The sequence below is a fragment of the Peromyscus leucopus genome, chromosome 8b (assembly GCF_004664715.2).
Source record: "Peromyscus leucopus breed LL Stock chromosome 8b, UCI_PerLeu_2.1, whole genome shotgun sequence".
Lineage (NCBI taxonomy): Eukaryota > Metazoa > Chordata > Mammalia > Rodentia > Cricetidae > Peromyscus > Peromyscus leucopus.
In genome coordinates, this window is record NC_051086.1 from 102,485,744 (window position 1) to 102,504,955 (window position 19,212).

Below are 19,212 nucleotides of genomic sequence, written 5' to 3' on the forward strand. Positions count from 1 at the left end.
GAACCACTAACAATTTAATCCTCAACCCCTTACCTTCACCCCAGGTTATTTACCCAAGACCCTAACTTAACAGATTTCCTGCTCACATTGCTGGGATGAGGTTTTAGCCATTTGCTAGATACTGAGTTAAGGCATTTACTTCCCACTGACCCAAGGAGATTGCCTACAAGGCCAGGCAGGTGATAGGTGCCAAGCTTCTTTCTTGTGCAAATTAAGTTTTAATTCCTCCTCAGCCAGGTGCTATTCCTAGATTTTCTCCTCAGCAATTACTCTGAGTGAAAGTGCTTTTACTAACCAAATACTACATGCTCTGACATAGGTTGCTTAGCCACCTATCATATGTCCCCCTCCCTATCAGAAAGCAGCTGCAGCTGGGATGAGCGGGAAAAGCGGCACCAAAGACAGTTAACTTTCTTGTGACTTAATTGACCCCTAACATTTTATCTAGCCATTTCTAGATTATTGTTTGAGCACATAAATTCCCTAATTGGTCTTAGCCTTTAGTTGACCCTACCAGAGAACACCCCTTTAGTTATTCCCCTTTTGGGTTGTAATTGGAAGCTGACAATTAATTGCTTTATGTGTGGGTCCTTATCACCTCTCTCTGAGACCCTGAAAACTTCAAGCCTTGCATTGCTTTACTGAAGAATTACTGTGTGGGTATATAGGCTGCTTCTGGAGAGCACTGGGAGAATAGGATTGATGGAAAAGAACAGAGATGAGGACGGAGATGGAAAGAACTAGACAGAGATGAGAGAACAGCAAAAGGAACTGAGAGCAGGGGGTGCCGAGAGGAGCTAAGTAAGAGAGCAGAAAAGAAACTGTGTAGATGGAATCGCCATAGAAGACTAAAGCGAATGGACTAAAGAACTCAGTGTGCGTAGATTCATTGAATATCCCTCATATTAGAATCCTCAGCTGGTTGGTCGACTCTTCCGTGGACCCTGGGAGCAAGCAATATAGGCTGGACCTAATATTGTTTGTGTTGTGTGTGTGTGTGTGTGTGTGTGTGTGTGTGTGTGTGTGTGTGTGTCTGTGGCAGAGTTGGGGAAGCAGTTGGTGTACAGTTGGCTATGCATAACCTTTGTGTGTGCATATGCGTGTGTTCATGCACAGACTCATGCATGTGTGTGCATGTATGTGTGAAAGCCAGCGCCTCAGGCTCAGTTCACCGTGTTTTTTAAGATGGAGTCTCTTCCTGGGATCTGGGGCTCACCCTTTAGGCTAGGCTGTCTGGGCAGCAAGTCCCTGAGACACTTCCATCACCACTTCCCCAGCCCTGGGATTACATGACAGCCTGTCTGGGTTCTGGGATGGGGGGGTGGGGTGTCAAACTCAGGTCCTTCATACTTATGCTGCAAACAGTTTACTGCCTGAGCCGTATCTCCGGCCCCAGGACCCTAAGTTTTCCTGCTAGATGATGCTAGACACATGCTCCGCCGAGGAGCTCCAGCCAGCGCGGCATGGAGCTGCTGTGGGGACCCTCTCTGATCTTCGGGGTGCTGAGCCCCTGGTGTAAGTGCATTGACTGCTGACTTGGAACTGAGGTGGGGGCTGAATGAGGAGAGTCCAAGGAAGGAAGAAAGGCTGGTGTTGACGGAGCTTAGAGACGCGGGTCCCATGGCGACCGTGTGAGGGGCCCGCATGCTAATGTCTGTCGGGGCCGTCACCTTGAGCTGCTCGAGATCCGGGCGCTCCTTGGCCACCACAGCGGCCAGGAGCTGGTCCTCGAGCCCGTCCCTGGTGACCAGGAAGTTGATGAGCGTACACTGCGCCTGCATCTCAGGCTTGTAGTGGGGATTGAAGTACTTGGTGTGGAGGATCAGGCGGAAGCTGGGGTGGTACTCCACTTCCTTATCACCAATCTTGATGAACCTGGTGGGTGAGGAGCAGAGGCAGGGCAAAGCTTAACCACAGGGCCACTTTGCACTCGAGGCCGGTGGCCCACCCGCCTCTCCCCCACGCTCCGGGGAGGACAGTGGCCACTGGAGGCCGTGTCTATCCTTGCTTCTGGTGTCCGCTTTGTCCGCACAGGGGTGTTCATAAAGCTGTCTGTAGCCTGCGCTTAGGGAGCGTCTGGATGGAAGAGCAACCAGCTCTTCCCATGGTCAGTGCTGAACACCAGTGTGTGCCATTGACCCTCTGCCCGGAGCTGCTGACCCACGCTGGGTCACTCCTCCCAGGGTCCGCTCCCCTTCTTTCCTGGTTGAGCTCACTTCTCGGGGCAACCCCCCTGCAGTGCTTGGGTGTCAGCACACATTTCAGGTTTTGATCAACGTCCAAGACATCAGGGTGTTCACTCTTGTTCTTGGCTTCTGCCCGCGCCAGGGCACTGACAGGTGGTTCCCGTCTGTGCTAAAAGTTGGTTTACTTTCTTTGTGTTATGAAGACAACTAAATGTGGTAGACCCAGGCAAGGGGAGATTACTCAGCTGTGAAGAGGAATGTAATCCTGACAGATGCTAGAGCATGGCGATCCTCGACAATGTGATGGGTGCTAAGTGGGAGAACCAGACACAAAACAATGCCTGTAATGTCCAGAGTGGCAAAGCCAGAGACAAAAAGATGCTGAGTGTGTGTGGGGTTTCCTCGTAGGATGGTTAAAATGTGTAACAAGACATAGGTGTTAGTTACACAACATGGAATGTGTTAACTGCCCCTGAAATGCCAACCACAAACATGATTCTTAAAATTAAAAGTAGGGGACCATGCAGGATGGTGGTGGCACATGCTTTAATCCCAGGACTCGGGAGGCAGAGGCAGGTGGATCTCTGAGTTCTAGGCTAGCCTGGTCTACAGAGCAAGTTCCAGGATGGCCAGAGCTACACAGAGAAACTCGGTCTCAAAAACAAAAGCAAAACAAAACAAAAAAGTTAGAGGGGCCGACCAGATGGCTCAGTAGGTAAAGGGGCTTGCTGCCAAGCTTGGCATCAGGAGTTCAATCCCTGGGACTCACATGGTAGGTTCCAGTAAGTTGGCCTTTGACCTGCATATCCTGTGGCACGCACAAGCCCACACACACAGTGAATAAATGCAGGTAAAAACAGTTTGAAAACTAAAAAAAAAAAAAAATTGAAAAGGGGAGGCGAACTCACGAGGCTGTTGCAATTAATGGCTACTAGGGGAAGAGGGTCGCTTTCTTCAGTGGCGTGGTTGCTGGTCAGTTGTCTGTGCTCCATTTAATAGCCCCATGCTGGCCATGCTCTTGCAAGCAACCATAATTAAACTCAGGGGGCCATTAAAACACAAGACATAGAGTAGGGCTGGAGAGACGGCTCAGCGGTTAAGAGCACTGGCTGCTCTTCCAGAGGACCTGGGTTCAATTCCCAGCAACCACAGTGGTTCACAACTGTCTGCAACTCCATTTCCAAGGGATTTGACCCCTCTTTTGGCCTCATCGGGCACCAGGCACATATGTGGTGTCCAGACATCCATACAGGCAAAACACACACACACACACACACACACACACACACACACACACACACACAATGTGAAAGCTGAAGGGGAACATGTTGGGAAGAGAAAACCATCCAGAGGGAGTGGGGGGTGGGACAAGAGGGAGTGGGGGACGGGACAAGGATATAACTGTGAAAGAATTTTTTGAAAGGACCGTAAGTCTCAAGATTTTCAAATGCATAGGAAAAGAGGCAGAGGCAATATTAAGGACCCCACACCCCAGCTGGTCCCTCCCCCATGGGGTAGAGCTGGCCTTTCTAGTCCCCTTGAGCACTGGGTCACTTCAGCCTTCTCAGCATTTTAGTGAAGGTAGGCCCTTCACCGCGCTCCCCTGTCCTGGGACTGCCCCAGGGGAGAGGTTCATTTTGGGCTGGGTTGTGGGGTGACGTCTTACTTCCCCTTTTTGATTGTGTTCCTGCCCAGCAACGGGTCCAGCACAGGGTCCACAGTCTCGCCAATGTTCTCAATGAGTAAGATGTCGCCCGTAGAGATGGCCTGCTCGATGATGTCTAGATAGCTGGGCACAGAACAGAGACAGAGCATGGCTTGGGGCCATAGGAAGCAATGCCTGCCCCGAGAGGTGGCCCTGGCCCTGAAGAAGGAGGTGTCCAGGGAGGTCACCAGGGAGTCAAGCCCAATTCCCCCTTCCTCATTATCTGTGTGGGCCTGCAGATTGGAGATTGGGACCTTTGGGTGGGGGCCGGGCGTGGGAGCGGGAGGGGTGTTCAGGCTGCAGAGCCAAACATTTCCCCCGCTCTGTCTGGGCCTATTCTAGGGCACCAGGAAGCTGCCCGGCAGCCGCTGCCACCCTGGTGCCCACGGTTTGTTTCTCTTACGGAGCAGAATGTAAACTGCACATGAGATGAGAGACCAGCCCGGTGCCTCCCAGGTGGACAACGGCCTGAAGAGGACCTAAAGAGCTCGGTCTAGTTCCCCAACCCTGTGAAGTGGAGATGGCAGAAAGGCCTGCTTTGATTCTCTGCTGTTGGGCCAGTATCCACGTTTGCGTGTTCTCATTCAAGTTAGCAGGTTAGTGAGCCAGCTAACAAATGCTCAGGGCTCAAGCTGTGTGTGAAAGCAAGCCCCAGGCTGCTTCCTGGGCCCCCAGCTATCCGTTAACACAAAAGACCCAAGGCACATGTGCACACATAGGACCTGGCCATCTCCCAGGTGTTCCCTGTGCACACAACCATCTAAGTCCCTCACACGGTCTGAGGTGCATACGTACACACAGACCCACACAGTCCTGCCACCCCCCAGCCCTGCCCAGCACCAGCCGCACCTCTTCTGCCCCAGGCGGATGGCCTTCAGTTCACTGCCATATTTGTTTTTGATCCACTTGATGCCTTGAAGCTGGGCATCCACAATCAGTGGCCAGCGCTCTGTGTTGCACAAGATGGTGGCATTCTCAGTGGACATGCGGTCACTGGGCAGACCCTGGTTGTTCCAGGAGGCCACGTCTGCATCATCCGTTAGCAGAGTCAAGGGATCCAGGCCCTCTGTGATGGGGATCGGAACCTGCCGAGGGAGGGAAACTTTATTTTCTCCACCCCCCCCCAGAGTGTGTGTGTGTGCGTGTGCGTGTGTGTGTGTGTGTGTGTGTGTGTATGTATGTATGTATGTGTGTATGTATGTGTGTATGTGTGTATGTATGTATGTGTGTATGTATGTATGTGTGTATGTATGTATGTGTGTATGTGTGTATGTATGTGTGTATGTATGTATGTATGTGTGTATGTATGTGTGTATGTGTGTATGTATGTGTGTATGTGTGTATGTATGTGTGGGTGTATAGCTGGAGCACAATGGTGCATCTGTGGACAGAGGTCAGAGGACAACTTGTAGGAGTTGGCTCTCTCCTTCTACCATGTCAGTCCTGGGGGTCAAACCCGGATAATTAGGGTTGGCAGCAAGTTGCCCTAGCCACTAAGCCACTTTGCCAACCCCTTGTCTTGTTTTTTCATTTATTTATGTGTATAGTGCTCTGCCTGCTTGTCTATGTGCTCCAGGTGCATGTATGTGTCCTCAGAGGACAGAAGAGGGCATCAGCTTCCCTGAGGTGGTTGTGAGCTGCTATGTGGGTGCTGGGAACCAAACCCAGGTCCTCTGCAAAGAGTAGCAAGTGCTCTTACCCGTGGGGCCGTCTCCCAGGCGCACCCTGGTTTACACTTTGAGACAGAACCTGAGCCCACTGAGCCTGGAGCCCACCTATCTGGTGAGTCTGGGTGGCCAGCGGGCCCTAGGAACCCTCCCTCCTCTGTTCTCGCCCCCACACCCCTGCACCAGCACCAGGGTTACAGGTGCACGCTGCCCTGCCTGGCTTTTTATTAATGTGTGGTGCTGGGGATCCGGACTCAGGTCCCCATGTCTCCCCAACAAACACTTGGCTGGCTGAAACCCCCCCCCCCCCCCCCGCTCGCCGCCTCCCCGTGTCCTGAGGTTGGTGCTGGCCGCATCACTTGAAGAGCGAGCTAGTGGCAGAGGCAGCCCTCACGCTGCTTATAGAAGCAGCTTGGTGACAGGCCAGAGATGACATCAGAGACGACGTCAGGCCCAGCAGATGAGGCTGACTGAGCCCAAGTGAGGGCGCAGTGTGGTTGTGTCTGCCCTGGGGGGGAGCCCCTCAATCTCCCCAAGTCATAACCACCACTGTACTTCTTACCTTTAATTTATTTATGTAAGGGATCCAGAATTTTTCCATCAGCTCATTCCGGTATTTCTTGGTGAAGTAGCCCACGTAGGAGACAAAGGCAGAGATGAGCAGGACGTCCCCACATAGGGTGACCCCCTGGCTTTTGAAGTTCTCCACGGACTCAGCCCAGCGCACATTTTCTGACGCCAGTCCTCCCACGAGCCTGCAAGAGTCCAAGGACAGGGCAGTGCCTGGGTGAGCTGGAGAGCCTGGGGCCGGGTCTGAGAGCCGACTAGAGTGCCCAGCTAAGCCGCCTGTCAGCCAGTGGACAAACTGTCAGGTGGGCTTGGATGGATGGCAAGGTGACCTGGGGAATCTGGAGCCCACACAATGTTTGACTTATTTAGCTCTGCGGTAGGACGTTCTGGAGGGAAGTCACAGGAAACAAAAAACAGCACATTTTTGGTGACACTTGGGGATGCTGAATCTGCCCCCGGGCCCTACCCGGGCCGTTTGTGACTGTGTCCCTTCACTGTGCCGATGTCACGCGCTCCACCGGCACACTTGGCTAGCAGGGACTGGAGCCTGGTGGAGAACATGGCGGCTACAGGACAATGTAGCACCCAGAGGGCTGCCGGCCTTGGAGGAGTGGGTGTGTGTGTGTGTGATGCCCAGGCCACCAGCTGAAGGATTGGTACCTGGTCCTAACTGGTGCCCTGTGGGTCTGAAGGCGCTGCCTCAGGTTAATACCGAGTATAGGTGCCATACCCAGAGGCCTTGCTTCCCAGTAGGCCAGAGGCTGTTTGGATTTTAACTGATGAGGTCACCTCCCTTAGACAGATGGTTGGGGGTGTATCTGTGTCACCAGCTAAGGTGACCTGGGACCCCACCCTCCGCTCCTGAATCATTCTGACCACTGACTAATCAATGGCTGGCAGCCCCCAGGTTGGGAGGAAATAAGAAAACAGGCAGCCATAGAACGGATTCTGCCACCCAAACCCCAGAGCCTGGCTGTCCACCATGGAGGCTCTGAACCACGTGTGCTGACTGAAGACCTCTGGGGTGGCAGTGAGGTGGCAGGCCTTCTCGGGTGCATTCAGGGGTGGTGGGTACGCACCTGTAATCCCAGCATTTGGGAAGAAGAGTCAGGAGGATCACTGCAAGTTCGAGGCCAGCCTTGGCTACATAGTGAGACTGTCTCACAAACAAACTAAAAACAACAGCGCCGCGGCTGTGGCTCAGTGGGTAGAAAAGTGGCCTAGCACACACAAGGCCCTAGGTTCAATCCCCAGGACTGCGTAAATCAAGTATGGTGGCACATGCCTGTCCCACCAGCACTTGGGGTGTAGAGGCAGGGGGATCAGAAGTTCAAGGTCACAGTTACTACCTGAAGACTAGCTCTGATACACAGGACGTTTGAGGCTAGCCTAGGCTACACGAGACCTGGTGTCAACAACAGCAGAACCATGCTGGGTTTCCAGGGCCTGGGGCAACAAGGTGACTGGATGGTAGTTCTCCACTGATCACATGTGGATGTGATCATGATTTAGATACAGTAAAGTCAGTTTCTTTCACACTGCCATACTTTTCAGTGGGGCTGCCTGAGTGTGCAGAGCACAGACGTAGGCCATATTTGATTCCTGGGACCAGCACTCCCCTGCCATCCAAATCCATGGCAACGCATAACGTCCAAAGCGAGTGTGCACAGACTGCAAAGTGAACCGTGACCCATGTGCGTCACTGTGAGAGCGACTTGTAGTAGAGCAGCCAGACTGTCTGCGGAAGAACCACCACGCCTGTCCCGAACACAGCAGGCTCCTTTCTCGTCAATGCCTAAACCACAGGCCGTTAGCACCTAGTTACAGAGCATGGGGGGCGAGGGGAGATACCAAGAGTTGTGGGGACCCAGCGATGTCCCGAGTGAGCGTGTGTTGTTAACGTGGACACGGCCATGTCATGACGAACGCCCCAGCCCCACAGGAGTGGCGAAGCCTTCCCAGGTGAGGGAGGAGCTTTGGTGACGTCTTCCAGTCCAAGTGTGAACGTTGGCAGTGCCAAGTTGTCCACCATACTTGTGTGCGCCTCCTTGCAGTTACAGCCTGAAGACTAGTTCAGCTGCGGTGGATTTGGGGCTTGCTAGGAGGCCTAGACATCATTCTCCAAGGACACCAAGGACATGTGCTGCCTGAGAGCGGGTGGCTGTGGACGGTGTTCTGGGCAAGCCTGAGTTCACGGGATTCTGGGGTCTGGGAGACAGGAGGTGTGGCCGTGGCAAGGACTACCTGTTAGCCAATGAGATCACCCTGTTGGTGGCATCCGCCTCCTGCTGGCACTTGATTTTCTCAGCTGTTGCTTTTTCAAATGCTGAAGTCAGGTTGCTCAGGTTGGCATTGAGTTCCTGAAAAATCAAGGTGGGAGATGTTCCCATCTCTCAGAAGCTCAGGGCCCAAAGGCCCAAGCATCCGCGACGATCCCCTGGCCTGCTCTCTGGTCCCACCCTCTGCCTGCGCTTTCTCGTGGCATTTAATAATTCATGACCGTAGGCTGTGCCAATGTGTTTCAAACAGAAACACTGACTGGCAGGGAGCGGGTGCCGTGGTGTCTCACAGGGCCACGGGCTCGAGAGCACTTACTGCAATCTTGTTTTTGATCCGGGACAGCTTATCCTGAGCCTCAGCCAGCTCGGCGTTGGCCTCCTCCAGGGCCTGCCTCTTGGGGGCCACGTCACAGTAGACCTCGTAGAAACGCACGATGTTGATGCACCAGGAGCACAGCCCCGCAGCGGCTGTGGACTTGGAGCGAATGAACTCGGGGTCAAAGGTGGGGTTGCCTTGGTAGGGCCTGGAAGGAAACCCTGGGTGTCAAGCAAGCCCTGGTCCCCAACTCCCCGTGGCTGCCTCTGCATCTCAGGCTAATGTAGCTATGGTTACAGAAGCAGCACCGGGAAATACTAATGTCTCTTCTTTTTAATCCTTGTGGTGTGTGTGTGTGTGTGTGCAGGCACTCTTGTGATATGGGCATCTGTGTACCTGTGTGTGCCTACAGGTCAGAGGTCAACCTCAGGGGTTGTGACTCAGTCACCATCCTCCTTGTTTCTGAGACAGGGCCTCTAATGGCCCTGGAACTCCTCCAGCGCTAGACTGGCTGATCCATGAGTCCAGGGAATCCTCCTGTCTGCGCCTCCCTGGCGCAGGGATTACAAGCACTGCTACCACACATGGCCTCTTACTTACATTCTGGGATCACACTCAGGGCTGCATATTTATGCAGCAAGCACTTTACCTAGGGAGCGGCCACCCTAGTGCCCTCTTCTTTACTGAATGCTTTAACGGTTACAAAAAAGAAGAATGCAACATAAAAATTTGGCCTCTCTTGTTGGGGAGATGTCTCCGCCGGTAAAATCACTGAGTTTGATCTGTGGAGCTCATGTAGGGCAGATGTGGTGGCAGGCACCTGTAATCCCAGCCCTCCCACCATGACGTGCGTGGGAGGCTCGTGGGCCAGCTGGCCTGGAGTACACAGAGCAGTGAGAGACACGAGAGACACCTGCCTCACGAGCTGCGAGGAGGGAACTGACTCCCAAAGGTATCCTCTGACCTCCATGCGTGTGCTGTGGTGCCATACATCTCCATGTCCTCTCCTCTCTCTGCCGCCCCTGCCCCCACATACATCAGCGCACATTAAAACATTGGCCCGTCAAGCAGAATTTGGGGTACATTTCCCCCTTTGTTCCTAGTGCCCTAAATAGCTGATCTTGTTCTAGTTTGCCAATGAGGCCATTAATAGGCAACGAGACTGAGGTTAAGGCACCTGTCTGTCATAGCACTGACAGGAAGTGGCGGGACAGGACGCACTCACGGAGCACTCTCGGGGGAGCCTGTGGCCTATCCCAAGAACAGACTGTGTGACAGGCTTGCTGCAGCCTTGGTCAGAGTCTGGCCAGACGTTGGGAGGGAGAGATCCACACAGGGCAATACTCACACAGCCATCCAGGAGTGGCCATGTGAAATCTATTTCACAGCGGTATGAGATCACAGACTGGGTGTGGTGGCACACGCCTTTTAGCCCCAGCACTAGGGAGGCAGAGACAGGTAGATCTCTGTGGGTTCGAGACCAGCCTGGGCTACATAGCGCTACACAGCTTTGTAAATGCTGCACATGGGAGCCATGGCCACACATGTCTGCAGTGCTGGCACTGTGTCAGTGGGGCAGGAGGCAGGAGGATCTCTGGAGCTCACTGGCCCGCTATTCTCTCAGAATCCGTGAGCTCTAGGTTTTGTGAGAGACCTTGTCTCAAAAGTAAGATGACGAGCAGTTGAGAAAGACACACAACATTGACCTCCGGCCTCCCTAGGGTCCTGTACTTGAAACGTGGTCCTCGGCTGGTGCCACTGCTTTGGGAGACTGTGGAAACTTAAGGACTGTGGCCTCATTGAGTTGTGCGTCTCTGGGGCCAGGCCTGGAGGTGATTTCTTCTTTGGATGTTGACTTGAGTTATTTCCTCTCTGTGTGACTAACCTCAAGCTTCTCCCGCCAGAGGCTGAGCTGCTCCGGCACTGTGCCCTCCCTGCCTGCCACGAAGGACAGACAGTCCCCTCTGAACCGCCAGTCCGAACAGAGCCTTCTAAGGTGCATCTGTCAGGTGTTTAGTCCTGAGCATGTGGAGGCACATTTTCAGTGCTCTTTCAACCAGGCAAAGTATTAGAAAAAGGACTGGAAAGAAAGACAATAGCCCAGGGACTGAGTGCCTGCCTGTCACATGCCAAGCCCTGGGTTCCACCCCAGCACTCTCTATCCACCACCTACATACCCCCCACCCCCACCCCCCCACCCCCCACCCCCACCCCCACAGTTCATTCTAACCACACAGCGAGAGTGGCACACCTATGCCCACACTTGAACACAATTATTTTAAAACGTGATTGCTCTGTCTCTGTCTCTCTCTCCCCTTTCTCTGTGTGTGTGTGCATGTGTGTGTGTGTGTGTGTGTCTGTGTGTGTCTGTGTCTGTGTCTGTGTGTGTGTCTGTGTATATATCTTGAGACAGGGTTTCTCTGTGTAGCCCAGGCTGTCCTGAAACTTGCTCTGTAGACCAGGCTGGCCTCAGACTCAGATTTGCCTGTCTCTGGGGTTAAAGGTGTGCACCACCATGCCCAGCTTAAACACGTTATTGCATTTTATTTGTGCATATGTGCATGTTTGCATGCATGTGTACATGGTGTGGAGGACAGAGGACACACTGCTAGGTCATCTCCCTCCTTCTTCCATATCAGATGAGTCCTGGAGACTGAACTCAGGCTGCCAGGCTTGGTGCCAATCACCTTTACCTACTGAGCCATGTCGCCAGCACTCACTTGAAGGCCTTCAGACAGGCCTCAGGGATGTGTTCCTTGTCAAACCTCTTCAGAGAGTCCAGGAATGTGTCCACCTTGCCCATCATGATCTTTGCCGCCTTCCAGCTCTTGTCCTTGGGGATCTTGCCCCCAGGTGCCGTCAGGATCATGACAGCAGCTGTGACATTGACCACAGCGTCTGGTGGGGAGCCGAAGGACTTCAGCTCCGTCAGGTTGTTCTGTGGGGACAAGCACATTGAGTGTCACCATGGACCCCACTTGACCACCCCTGCTCCCCTTTCCTCCCCACTTCCTGTGTCACCTTGTTCAAAGTATCTAGGGCCTCTTGTGCAGCCAACAGGGCCGGCTCTGCCTTGGCCAGGTCTGTTTCACAGGCCTTCTGTTTCTCAGTGACATTCTAGAAGGGAGACAAACAGGAAGGTTCAGTGTAGGCTGTTCAAACGTCCATGTACATGTCCATCCATCCATCCATCCATCCATCCATCCATCCATCCATCCTCCCACCCACTCTCCCATCTGAGAAGGGTAGGCAGGGGGATGGGTGAACGAAGGTAACTCCTCTAGCTACATTGAAGAAATTCCTTATAGAGTTTTCTTTCATTGTGCCAAGGTTAGCTACTGGGCAAAGAAACTGTTCTTGCCTTTGACTGCTGGCAATGTGCTGTGCAGATTGGACATGCAGGACACACAGGAAAAGGAATTGTTAAATTTTGCCAAAACAAGATAGCACAGTCCTTCAAATTTCCTGCTTCACAGAGAAGTCTGCCTGATACTCTAGGCCTGTAGACTGAAGATGGATGCCCCAAGGTTGCAGAAGGAACTTTGAGTTACTGTCTAGGCAGCCAGATGTCTCTGTCATTTCTAGAGTTTTGGAAGTTGTTGGCAATGAACTTTTTGTTTACTCAAATAATATTATCCCTCTGGGGTCTTTGATAGAGTTGGAGACTAGATAGTTACAGTTGCAGTTTTCCTTAGTTATGATAGAAAGTAAATTAGATATAAAACTTTAGATTGCATGGGATTGTTTGAATCTTGTTTCCTAGTCCCTCCCCATTACCACCCTCATAGTCTGAAGGTAGATTTTTCTCTTGATAAAGGAACAAAAAAGGTGAACATCTTGTTTGTAAATAGGTATCTAGTAACTAGTGGTAAACTTGAAATGGTAGAATTCTTTAAAGCCTAATTCTAGATAGCCTTAAGAAAATGTATCTTAATTACTTTTGAACCTGTATTCACCTTGTTTTTTTCAAATATCTTAAGTTATATTTTCTTTTTCAGAGCTGCTTCTTATTTGGGGCTACTTTTTTTTTTTAATTGAGGTGTAATTCATAAAAGGGTATATTGTTTTGATGAGACTTTTTACAACTGTGGCTGGATGTCTTTCTTTAGTCTTCCAAGAAGGGCCATTTTACTTTTTTTAGAGTTACTTTTAAAAGTCATGAGGTCAACAACTTGGACTACTATGCATGTAAGTGTTAATGCAAATTAAAGCCCAAGTTGACCCCCAGCAGCAGTTCATTCTATGTTGACAGTGAGAGAACACTTTGCCTGTTAGGATACTGTTACTCGTGGACTGAAATGCTGAAGAAACCCCTCCCCTATTTTGTTTTTTTGCAAAAATCAAGGTATATTCTAGGGTTTCCTGGTTGACTTCAACAGATAAACTGAGATGATAGTCTTAGTTCAGAAATGATCTGAATGTAGATTTACATTCTACGTGTACAGCTGGCTAAGTGAGATCGCTTTCACAGTTCTGCATGTATCCCATCGGCTCCCATTAGTCACTGAACTCTTAAAACTGGTATTGTAACATTATCACAATGTTTTGCGCCAATTTTATAAACTTTACAGTGCAATATGTGTTCCTTTTCTGAGACAAACCAAAGGTATATTTCTCAAGGTTCTGCTGCTATCAGCAGCGTTGATGGAGGATTTTTTATACATTTGTAATAGATAGAAATAAACCAGAAAAAAAGAAGAAAAAAAAAAGTGGTGGAGGAAAAGGTGAACACTGCAAGAATACTCAAAAGGGCTGAGAGTTGCAAACGCCAAGAATGGCTTTGCATAGTAAATGGAATAGAACAGCTCTGAACTATAGCTTACTTTTCCTGGTTTGGTCTGACAGAATGATTGAATGCTTTTGTACAAAAATCAGAGCCTTAAAAATAAGGATTTGGTGAGATTGTAAAATGGTGTGCCACTTTGGCGAAACAGTTTGGTGGTTGGTCAAAATGCAAAACATTGTTACTTTGTTACTCAACAATTCTACCCTTAGGAATATATCCTCAAACTACTGAAAATGTGCACCTATGAAACATGTACATGAAGGTTTACAGCAGTGTGTTGCTAATAGTAAAAAAGTTAAAACAACTCAAATAGCTATCAAATACTGGAGAGAAATAAAATGTGGCTTATTCATACAATAGAATATTATTAAGACATAAAAATGAATGAGAAACTGACAGATTAAATGACTTTGGTGAACCTTCATAATTTCATTTGTAGATCTTTCCATTTCTAATTTATAAATACATTTGGGGTTATAAATTATAAAATGTACTGCCTCCTGTCAACATTGTATACTTCTATTTGATGATTTCTGTGTCAAACATTATATGGAAATGTTTCCAAGTAAAATAAATAAATAAATAAATAAAAAAAAACCCAAAAAAAAAAAAAACCTTTAGATTCATTAAGAAATAGATAATGAGTATTTTCTTTTAAGTTGCCAAACACAAATGAACTGGAATTCATTACATTGTGAATGCAATCTTTACTTGACAATTGTTCTTTTTATGTACAGTCTTACTATGTTAAAGTTAATTATTTAAAGATGTGTTACTTTTGTTTATGCTCTGGAACATTTGTTTAATGATGCAAAGATGTTTGATTAAATAAAATTCATCTGGGATCAAGAGGCTGAGTCAGCAACTAGCTGACAGGAAGTGGTAGGGAGGAGCCAGGTGAGAAAGGGTTTTTAAGGAGGGGTGAAGAGACTCACAAGGAAAGGAGGTGAGCTACTTGCTATTCAGCCTCTTTAAGAGCAGAATTCCTCCTTAACCTTTGAATCTTGAGTTCTTTAGAGGGACAGTTAAGTTCCCTTTGTAGCTTTGAAAGAGTCAATGCCTGATTTTCCTCCGGCTATGGCCCTGTGGCCTAACTGTTGCAGGTAGCAGCGGAGTTTCAGTTGCTGTTTCCGACAGCTGTGACTGTTAAATAAAAGGACAACAATGCACATGAGCATCCACTCATGTGGGCACTCCTTTGCTTTTGGTTGGAAAGAACCCTCAGCCTTCTGGCAAAGTTCAGAGATCAGAGTGACTTGGTATCTTTGCACAGGAGCAGCAGCTGGATGACAGGGGAGTGGGGGGGGGCAGTTGCCAGACCCTGAGCATGTGGCTGGGCCCCAGGGGAAGGACAGAGGACAGTCTCTTCTCCCTGAGGATCCTTTAGGGACACCCGTGGGGCATAACTGAGGGAAAGGGACATAGGAGGCAAAGATCAGCAGTGGTGATGGGGTAACCCCTAGTTTTTCCCCAAAGCACCCCGTGTGGATGGAGGGCTAGGGAGAGGAAAGAGCCAGGACACCAACTGTGGCATGCTGCCATTGAGAAACAGGGTCACGAGGTCTTTGTCTAGTCTTGGGTCCCATGTCCAGACCTTAGAGACTATGTCACCCACTAGTTCAAGACCCAAGGGAAGCTATGGACCACCCCGAGCCTCAGTTTCCTTATCTCTCTCACAGGCTGTGGCTCTGCAGGTTAAAAGGAGAACAGGGACCCAGCTCCTGGTCATCCCAACCTGGCTCTCCTCCCTGTCCAGCACTAGGTGGGAACTACTCGGGCTGCTCCAGGGAGAAGCTATACGCCCAGGGTGTGAAGGACTCCTTGGGGAATGGGTGCCAGCTGCCATTCCAGAGAGAGCGGGCAGTAACTGTGGGGACTTAAAATTTATCCACTGTCCAGATATGGGCTGAGGACGTTCCCCTAAGCTATTGTTTCTACCTGGCAGTTTGCACACATGGGGCAACCCAGGGCAGAAGCCACAGTGTAAGGACTGGTAATCGGGTGGCATCACCTTGACCCTCACAGAATGCAGCATTCCATTAAGATGCAGAGGGAAGCCAGGCCTGGTGGCAGGGATCTGCACTCTCAGCTACTTGGGGTGCTGAGGCAGGAATGTTGTAAGTTCAAGGCCAACATGGGCAACTTAGTGAAAGAATACACAGAATGCACAAAACAGGACTAGGGTGGTGACTCCGTGGTTCAGCACTGCTCAGTTAGCGTATGTGAGGTCCTAGGCTCTATCTGCAGATTCACTGAACCCAGAACAACCACACAAAACGACAGTACAGGAAAGACACTGCCGCCGCCGCTGCCGCCGCTGCCACCTCCACCGCCTCCACCGCCGCAGGTGAGGTGCTGCCCTCGGGCAGGGCCAGCCCGGACTGGGCAGCAGCGGTGCCTGGCCATACTGCAGTGGATGGGCTCTCTGTAAGGAGCTTGGCTGCCCCCCCCCCCCCCCCCCCCCCCCCCCCCCCCCCCGCTTTCTCTAAGGAGAGTCCTCTTAGAACCCAGCCTGCACCAGCCAGCAAGCATGGGGCCTTCTTTCCCAGCCTCCCTGGGCGGGAGGTTTGTCCTTGTACAAATGTCTCAGCTGGAGTCCTCTCTGTGGGTGGCCTCTGACCCCCAAGGGGGCCCCTGAGACCCACCTTATTGATGACCTCGACTTTGATTTCTTCCTCGTCAGCAATGGCCTTCTCCTTGCTGACCTTCTCCGTCTCCACGCCCACCACCTGGATCAGCTTGTCTGCATTCTCGTTCTTCTGTTTCAGCTCGGCCTCCTGAACAGCCAGCTTAGCCTTCAGGTCGTCCACCTAGGGAGGGGGAGCCAGGAGAGGGCCGAAGCCTGCTGAGGGCAGCCTCAGATTCAGGAGAACAGCCTAGGCTGCTCCCGACTCCCAGTGACTCTGGAGTCTTTGTAATATATCAAAGGAAAGTTTATATTGAGCACCGAGTGTATACATGAGGCTACATATCCAAGACACGCTCCTAGTGTGCTAGGAGATAAGATGACAAGATTAAAAAAAATGTCAACTGAACTGGGGGGTGGGGAGGGAGGTGAACAAGTGTGTGACCCCAGCAGTTGGGAGGCAGAGGCAGGGAGATTGCCAAAATGTTAAGGCTAACCTGGTCTACATAGTGAGTTCTAGGCTGGATAGGACTACAAAGTGTACCCTTAACAAAAAGTTTCAGTTGAGAAGATTGCTGAAGGTCTTCAGGCAGGGTGGGGTGGGGTGTTTGAAGTTCTGCAGGTTTGTTGGGGAGAAGCTGAGACTGGGCTCAAAAACTCCCGCGAGCTAGTGAGAGGCTCATTTTGGCCCAACCTGGTAGGGAGGAGGCGGCTGGGCCTCCTGGCAATCTTGGGCAGGGGGCTGTGGAGACGCACTCTGGGCTGCACATGGAGGGGGTTTAAAGCCAGGCAGAAACCTTGAAAATCAACACAGTATGAGAAGGTTTCTAAGAAGCCTGTGAGAGGCACCCGGTATGAGCAGCATGTAGAAATGGCTGCATTTTCGGGGTTGGGGACTTAGCTCAGTGGTAGAGCGCTTGCCTAGCAAGCCCAAGGCCCTGGGTTGGGTCCTCAACTCTGGTAAAAAAAAAAAAAAAAAAGAAAAAAAAGAAAAAGAAAAAAATCATGGGCTGCCTTGAACTTGAGAAGCATGTTTCCCTGGACACAAGGCAGGATACCACCATGTGTTGGTTTGAAAGAAAATGGCCCCCAAAGGGAGTGGCACTATTAGGAGGTGTGACCTTGTTGGAGGAAGTGTGTCATTGTGGGGGCGGGCTTTGAGGTCTCTTTTCTCAAGTGTCACTCTGTGACAGTCAACTTCCTGCAGCCTCTGGTCAAGATGTAGCTGACGCCACATCTGCCTGCACACTGCCCTGCTCCCCGTCATGATGATAACGGACTAAACCTCTGAAACTGTAAATGAGTCCCCTCAATTAAATGTTTTCTTTGTAAGAGTTGCCACGGTCATGGTGTCTCTTCGCAGCAATAAAAACCCTAAGACACATCACATGTGCAGGGTGCCCACTTTAACGCTGACATCAAAGCATTTCACATCTGTTGCTTTATATTAGATTGCACATCTGTTCTCCAGTTCTCAAAGGTTGGAGTCACATGCATCCCACTGCCTGGGATGTTCAGCCCCCACATGACTGCACCCCACTGTCCCCCAGGGGAGCCCTGTTGCCGTGAGAAGGTTCTATATCACTACAGCAGCCCGGGTGTCCAGCCTACCTGAGAAGCGGTGCTCTGCAGCTTCATGAGGCCGTTCTCCAGCCGCTCGATTTTGGCAACCAGCTCCATCCTCTTCTTGGCCAGCAGGTTCTGGTAGAGTTTGATCTGCTCCAGGAAGGTCTTCGGTGTGGTGTAGTTGTACCGCCTCTCGGTCGCCAGGTACACCTTGGACATCTCGTTGACGGTGGTGTGCACGTAGGCCATGAAGAGACTGATGGAGGTCTTCACCTCAGGCTGCAAGCCAGGATGGATGAGATGAGCTGGGCTGCTCATCTTGGGGCCCCATACAACACACCCATGCCTCCTGGGGCCCCAGCCTCATCCTGTAGGGACTACAAGAAGAGGGGCCACTGCGGGCCGGATCATATTCACTCAGACCCTGCATGAGGTGTGCCAAGGCCTGACTTGTCTCTAATGTCAAGAGATACAGGAGAGGGTCTGAGGAGATGACTCGGTCAGTCGAGTGCATTGCAATCACAAGGAGCTGAGTTTGATCCCCAGAACCCACGTAAAAGCCCAGTGTGGTGGCACATGCTTGCAATCCCAGGGCTGGGGAGGTGGAGACAGGAGCGTCCCTGGGTCTCGACATCCAGCCAGACTCTAGAGCAGTGGTTCTCAACCTTCCTAATTCTGTGACCCTTTAACACAGTTCCTCATGGTGGTGATGCCCAACCATAAAATGTTTGTTGCTACTTCATAAATGTAATTTTGCTATTCTGTGAATTGTAATATAAATGTCTGATATTTCCAATGGTCCCTGTAAAAGGATCATTCCACCCCCACAGGGGGTTGTGACCCACAGGTTGAGAACCACTGCTCTAGATGATTAGCAAGCTCCAAGGCAGTGAGAGACCTTTTCCTGAGAATGGCACCCAAGGTAGTCCTCGGACTTCCGTGTGCATGAGTGTACACACACACACACACACACACACACACACACACACACACACACACACACACACACACCGTACAAAGAGGGTTTTCAAGATGATTCAGTGGGTAAAGCTAATTGCTACCAAGCCTGAAGACCCAAACTCTGTCCCCTGGGGCTCACCCTCAAGTTTTCTCTGACCTCCATACCTGCTCTGTGGCATGTGTGTGCCACCCCAAACACTTGGTGCTTACACACTCACATGCACACACAGGCACAAAGCTAATTAATTTTTTTTTTTTTTTTAAGAAAAGGAGAGAAAAAGAACTAAAAAGAGAGACAGGAGAGCAATGGCCCGAGCTGGGCAGAGGGAGTGTCAGGTGACTTTGTGTCACTGAGGTTGATCTAGAGTCTGGGACGCACCAGAGCCTATCGTTTTGACACACGTGTGCACACATTCCCATGCTTTCACAGGCTCGTATACTGGGGAAGTGCAGAGCTGAGATTTTGGGTTTTGGGGTTTTTTGTTTTTGTTTTTTGTTTTATGAGACATGTAACTCAGGCTGGGCTCAGATTTGTTGCCTAGAGGAGGCTG

At 50.8% G+C, this 19,212-nt stretch overlaps 1 protein-coding gene across 1 annotated transcript in view; it reads right to left on the minus strand.

Annotated features, from left to right (window-relative positions):
* Nucleotides 1–19,212, minus strand: part of Dnah17 (dynein axonemal heavy chain 17) — a 117,950-nt gene that overhangs the window by 21,546 nt on the left and 77,192 nt on the right. Inside the window, 10 exon segments of the mRNA XM_028892549.2 lie at nucleotides 1,671–1,875; nucleotides 3,853–3,975; nucleotides 4,741–4,976; nucleotides 6,121–6,313; nucleotides 8,373–8,488; nucleotides 8,724–8,931; nucleotides 11,444–11,661; nucleotides 11,745–11,840; nucleotides 16,155–16,319; nucleotides 17,747–17,980. Coding sequence (XP_028748382.1) covers nucleotides 1,671–1,875; nucleotides 3,853–3,975; nucleotides 4,741–4,976; nucleotides 6,121–6,313; nucleotides 8,373–8,488; nucleotides 8,724–8,931; nucleotides 11,444–11,661; nucleotides 11,745–11,840; nucleotides 16,155–16,319; nucleotides 17,747–17,980 — 1,794 coding nt within the window.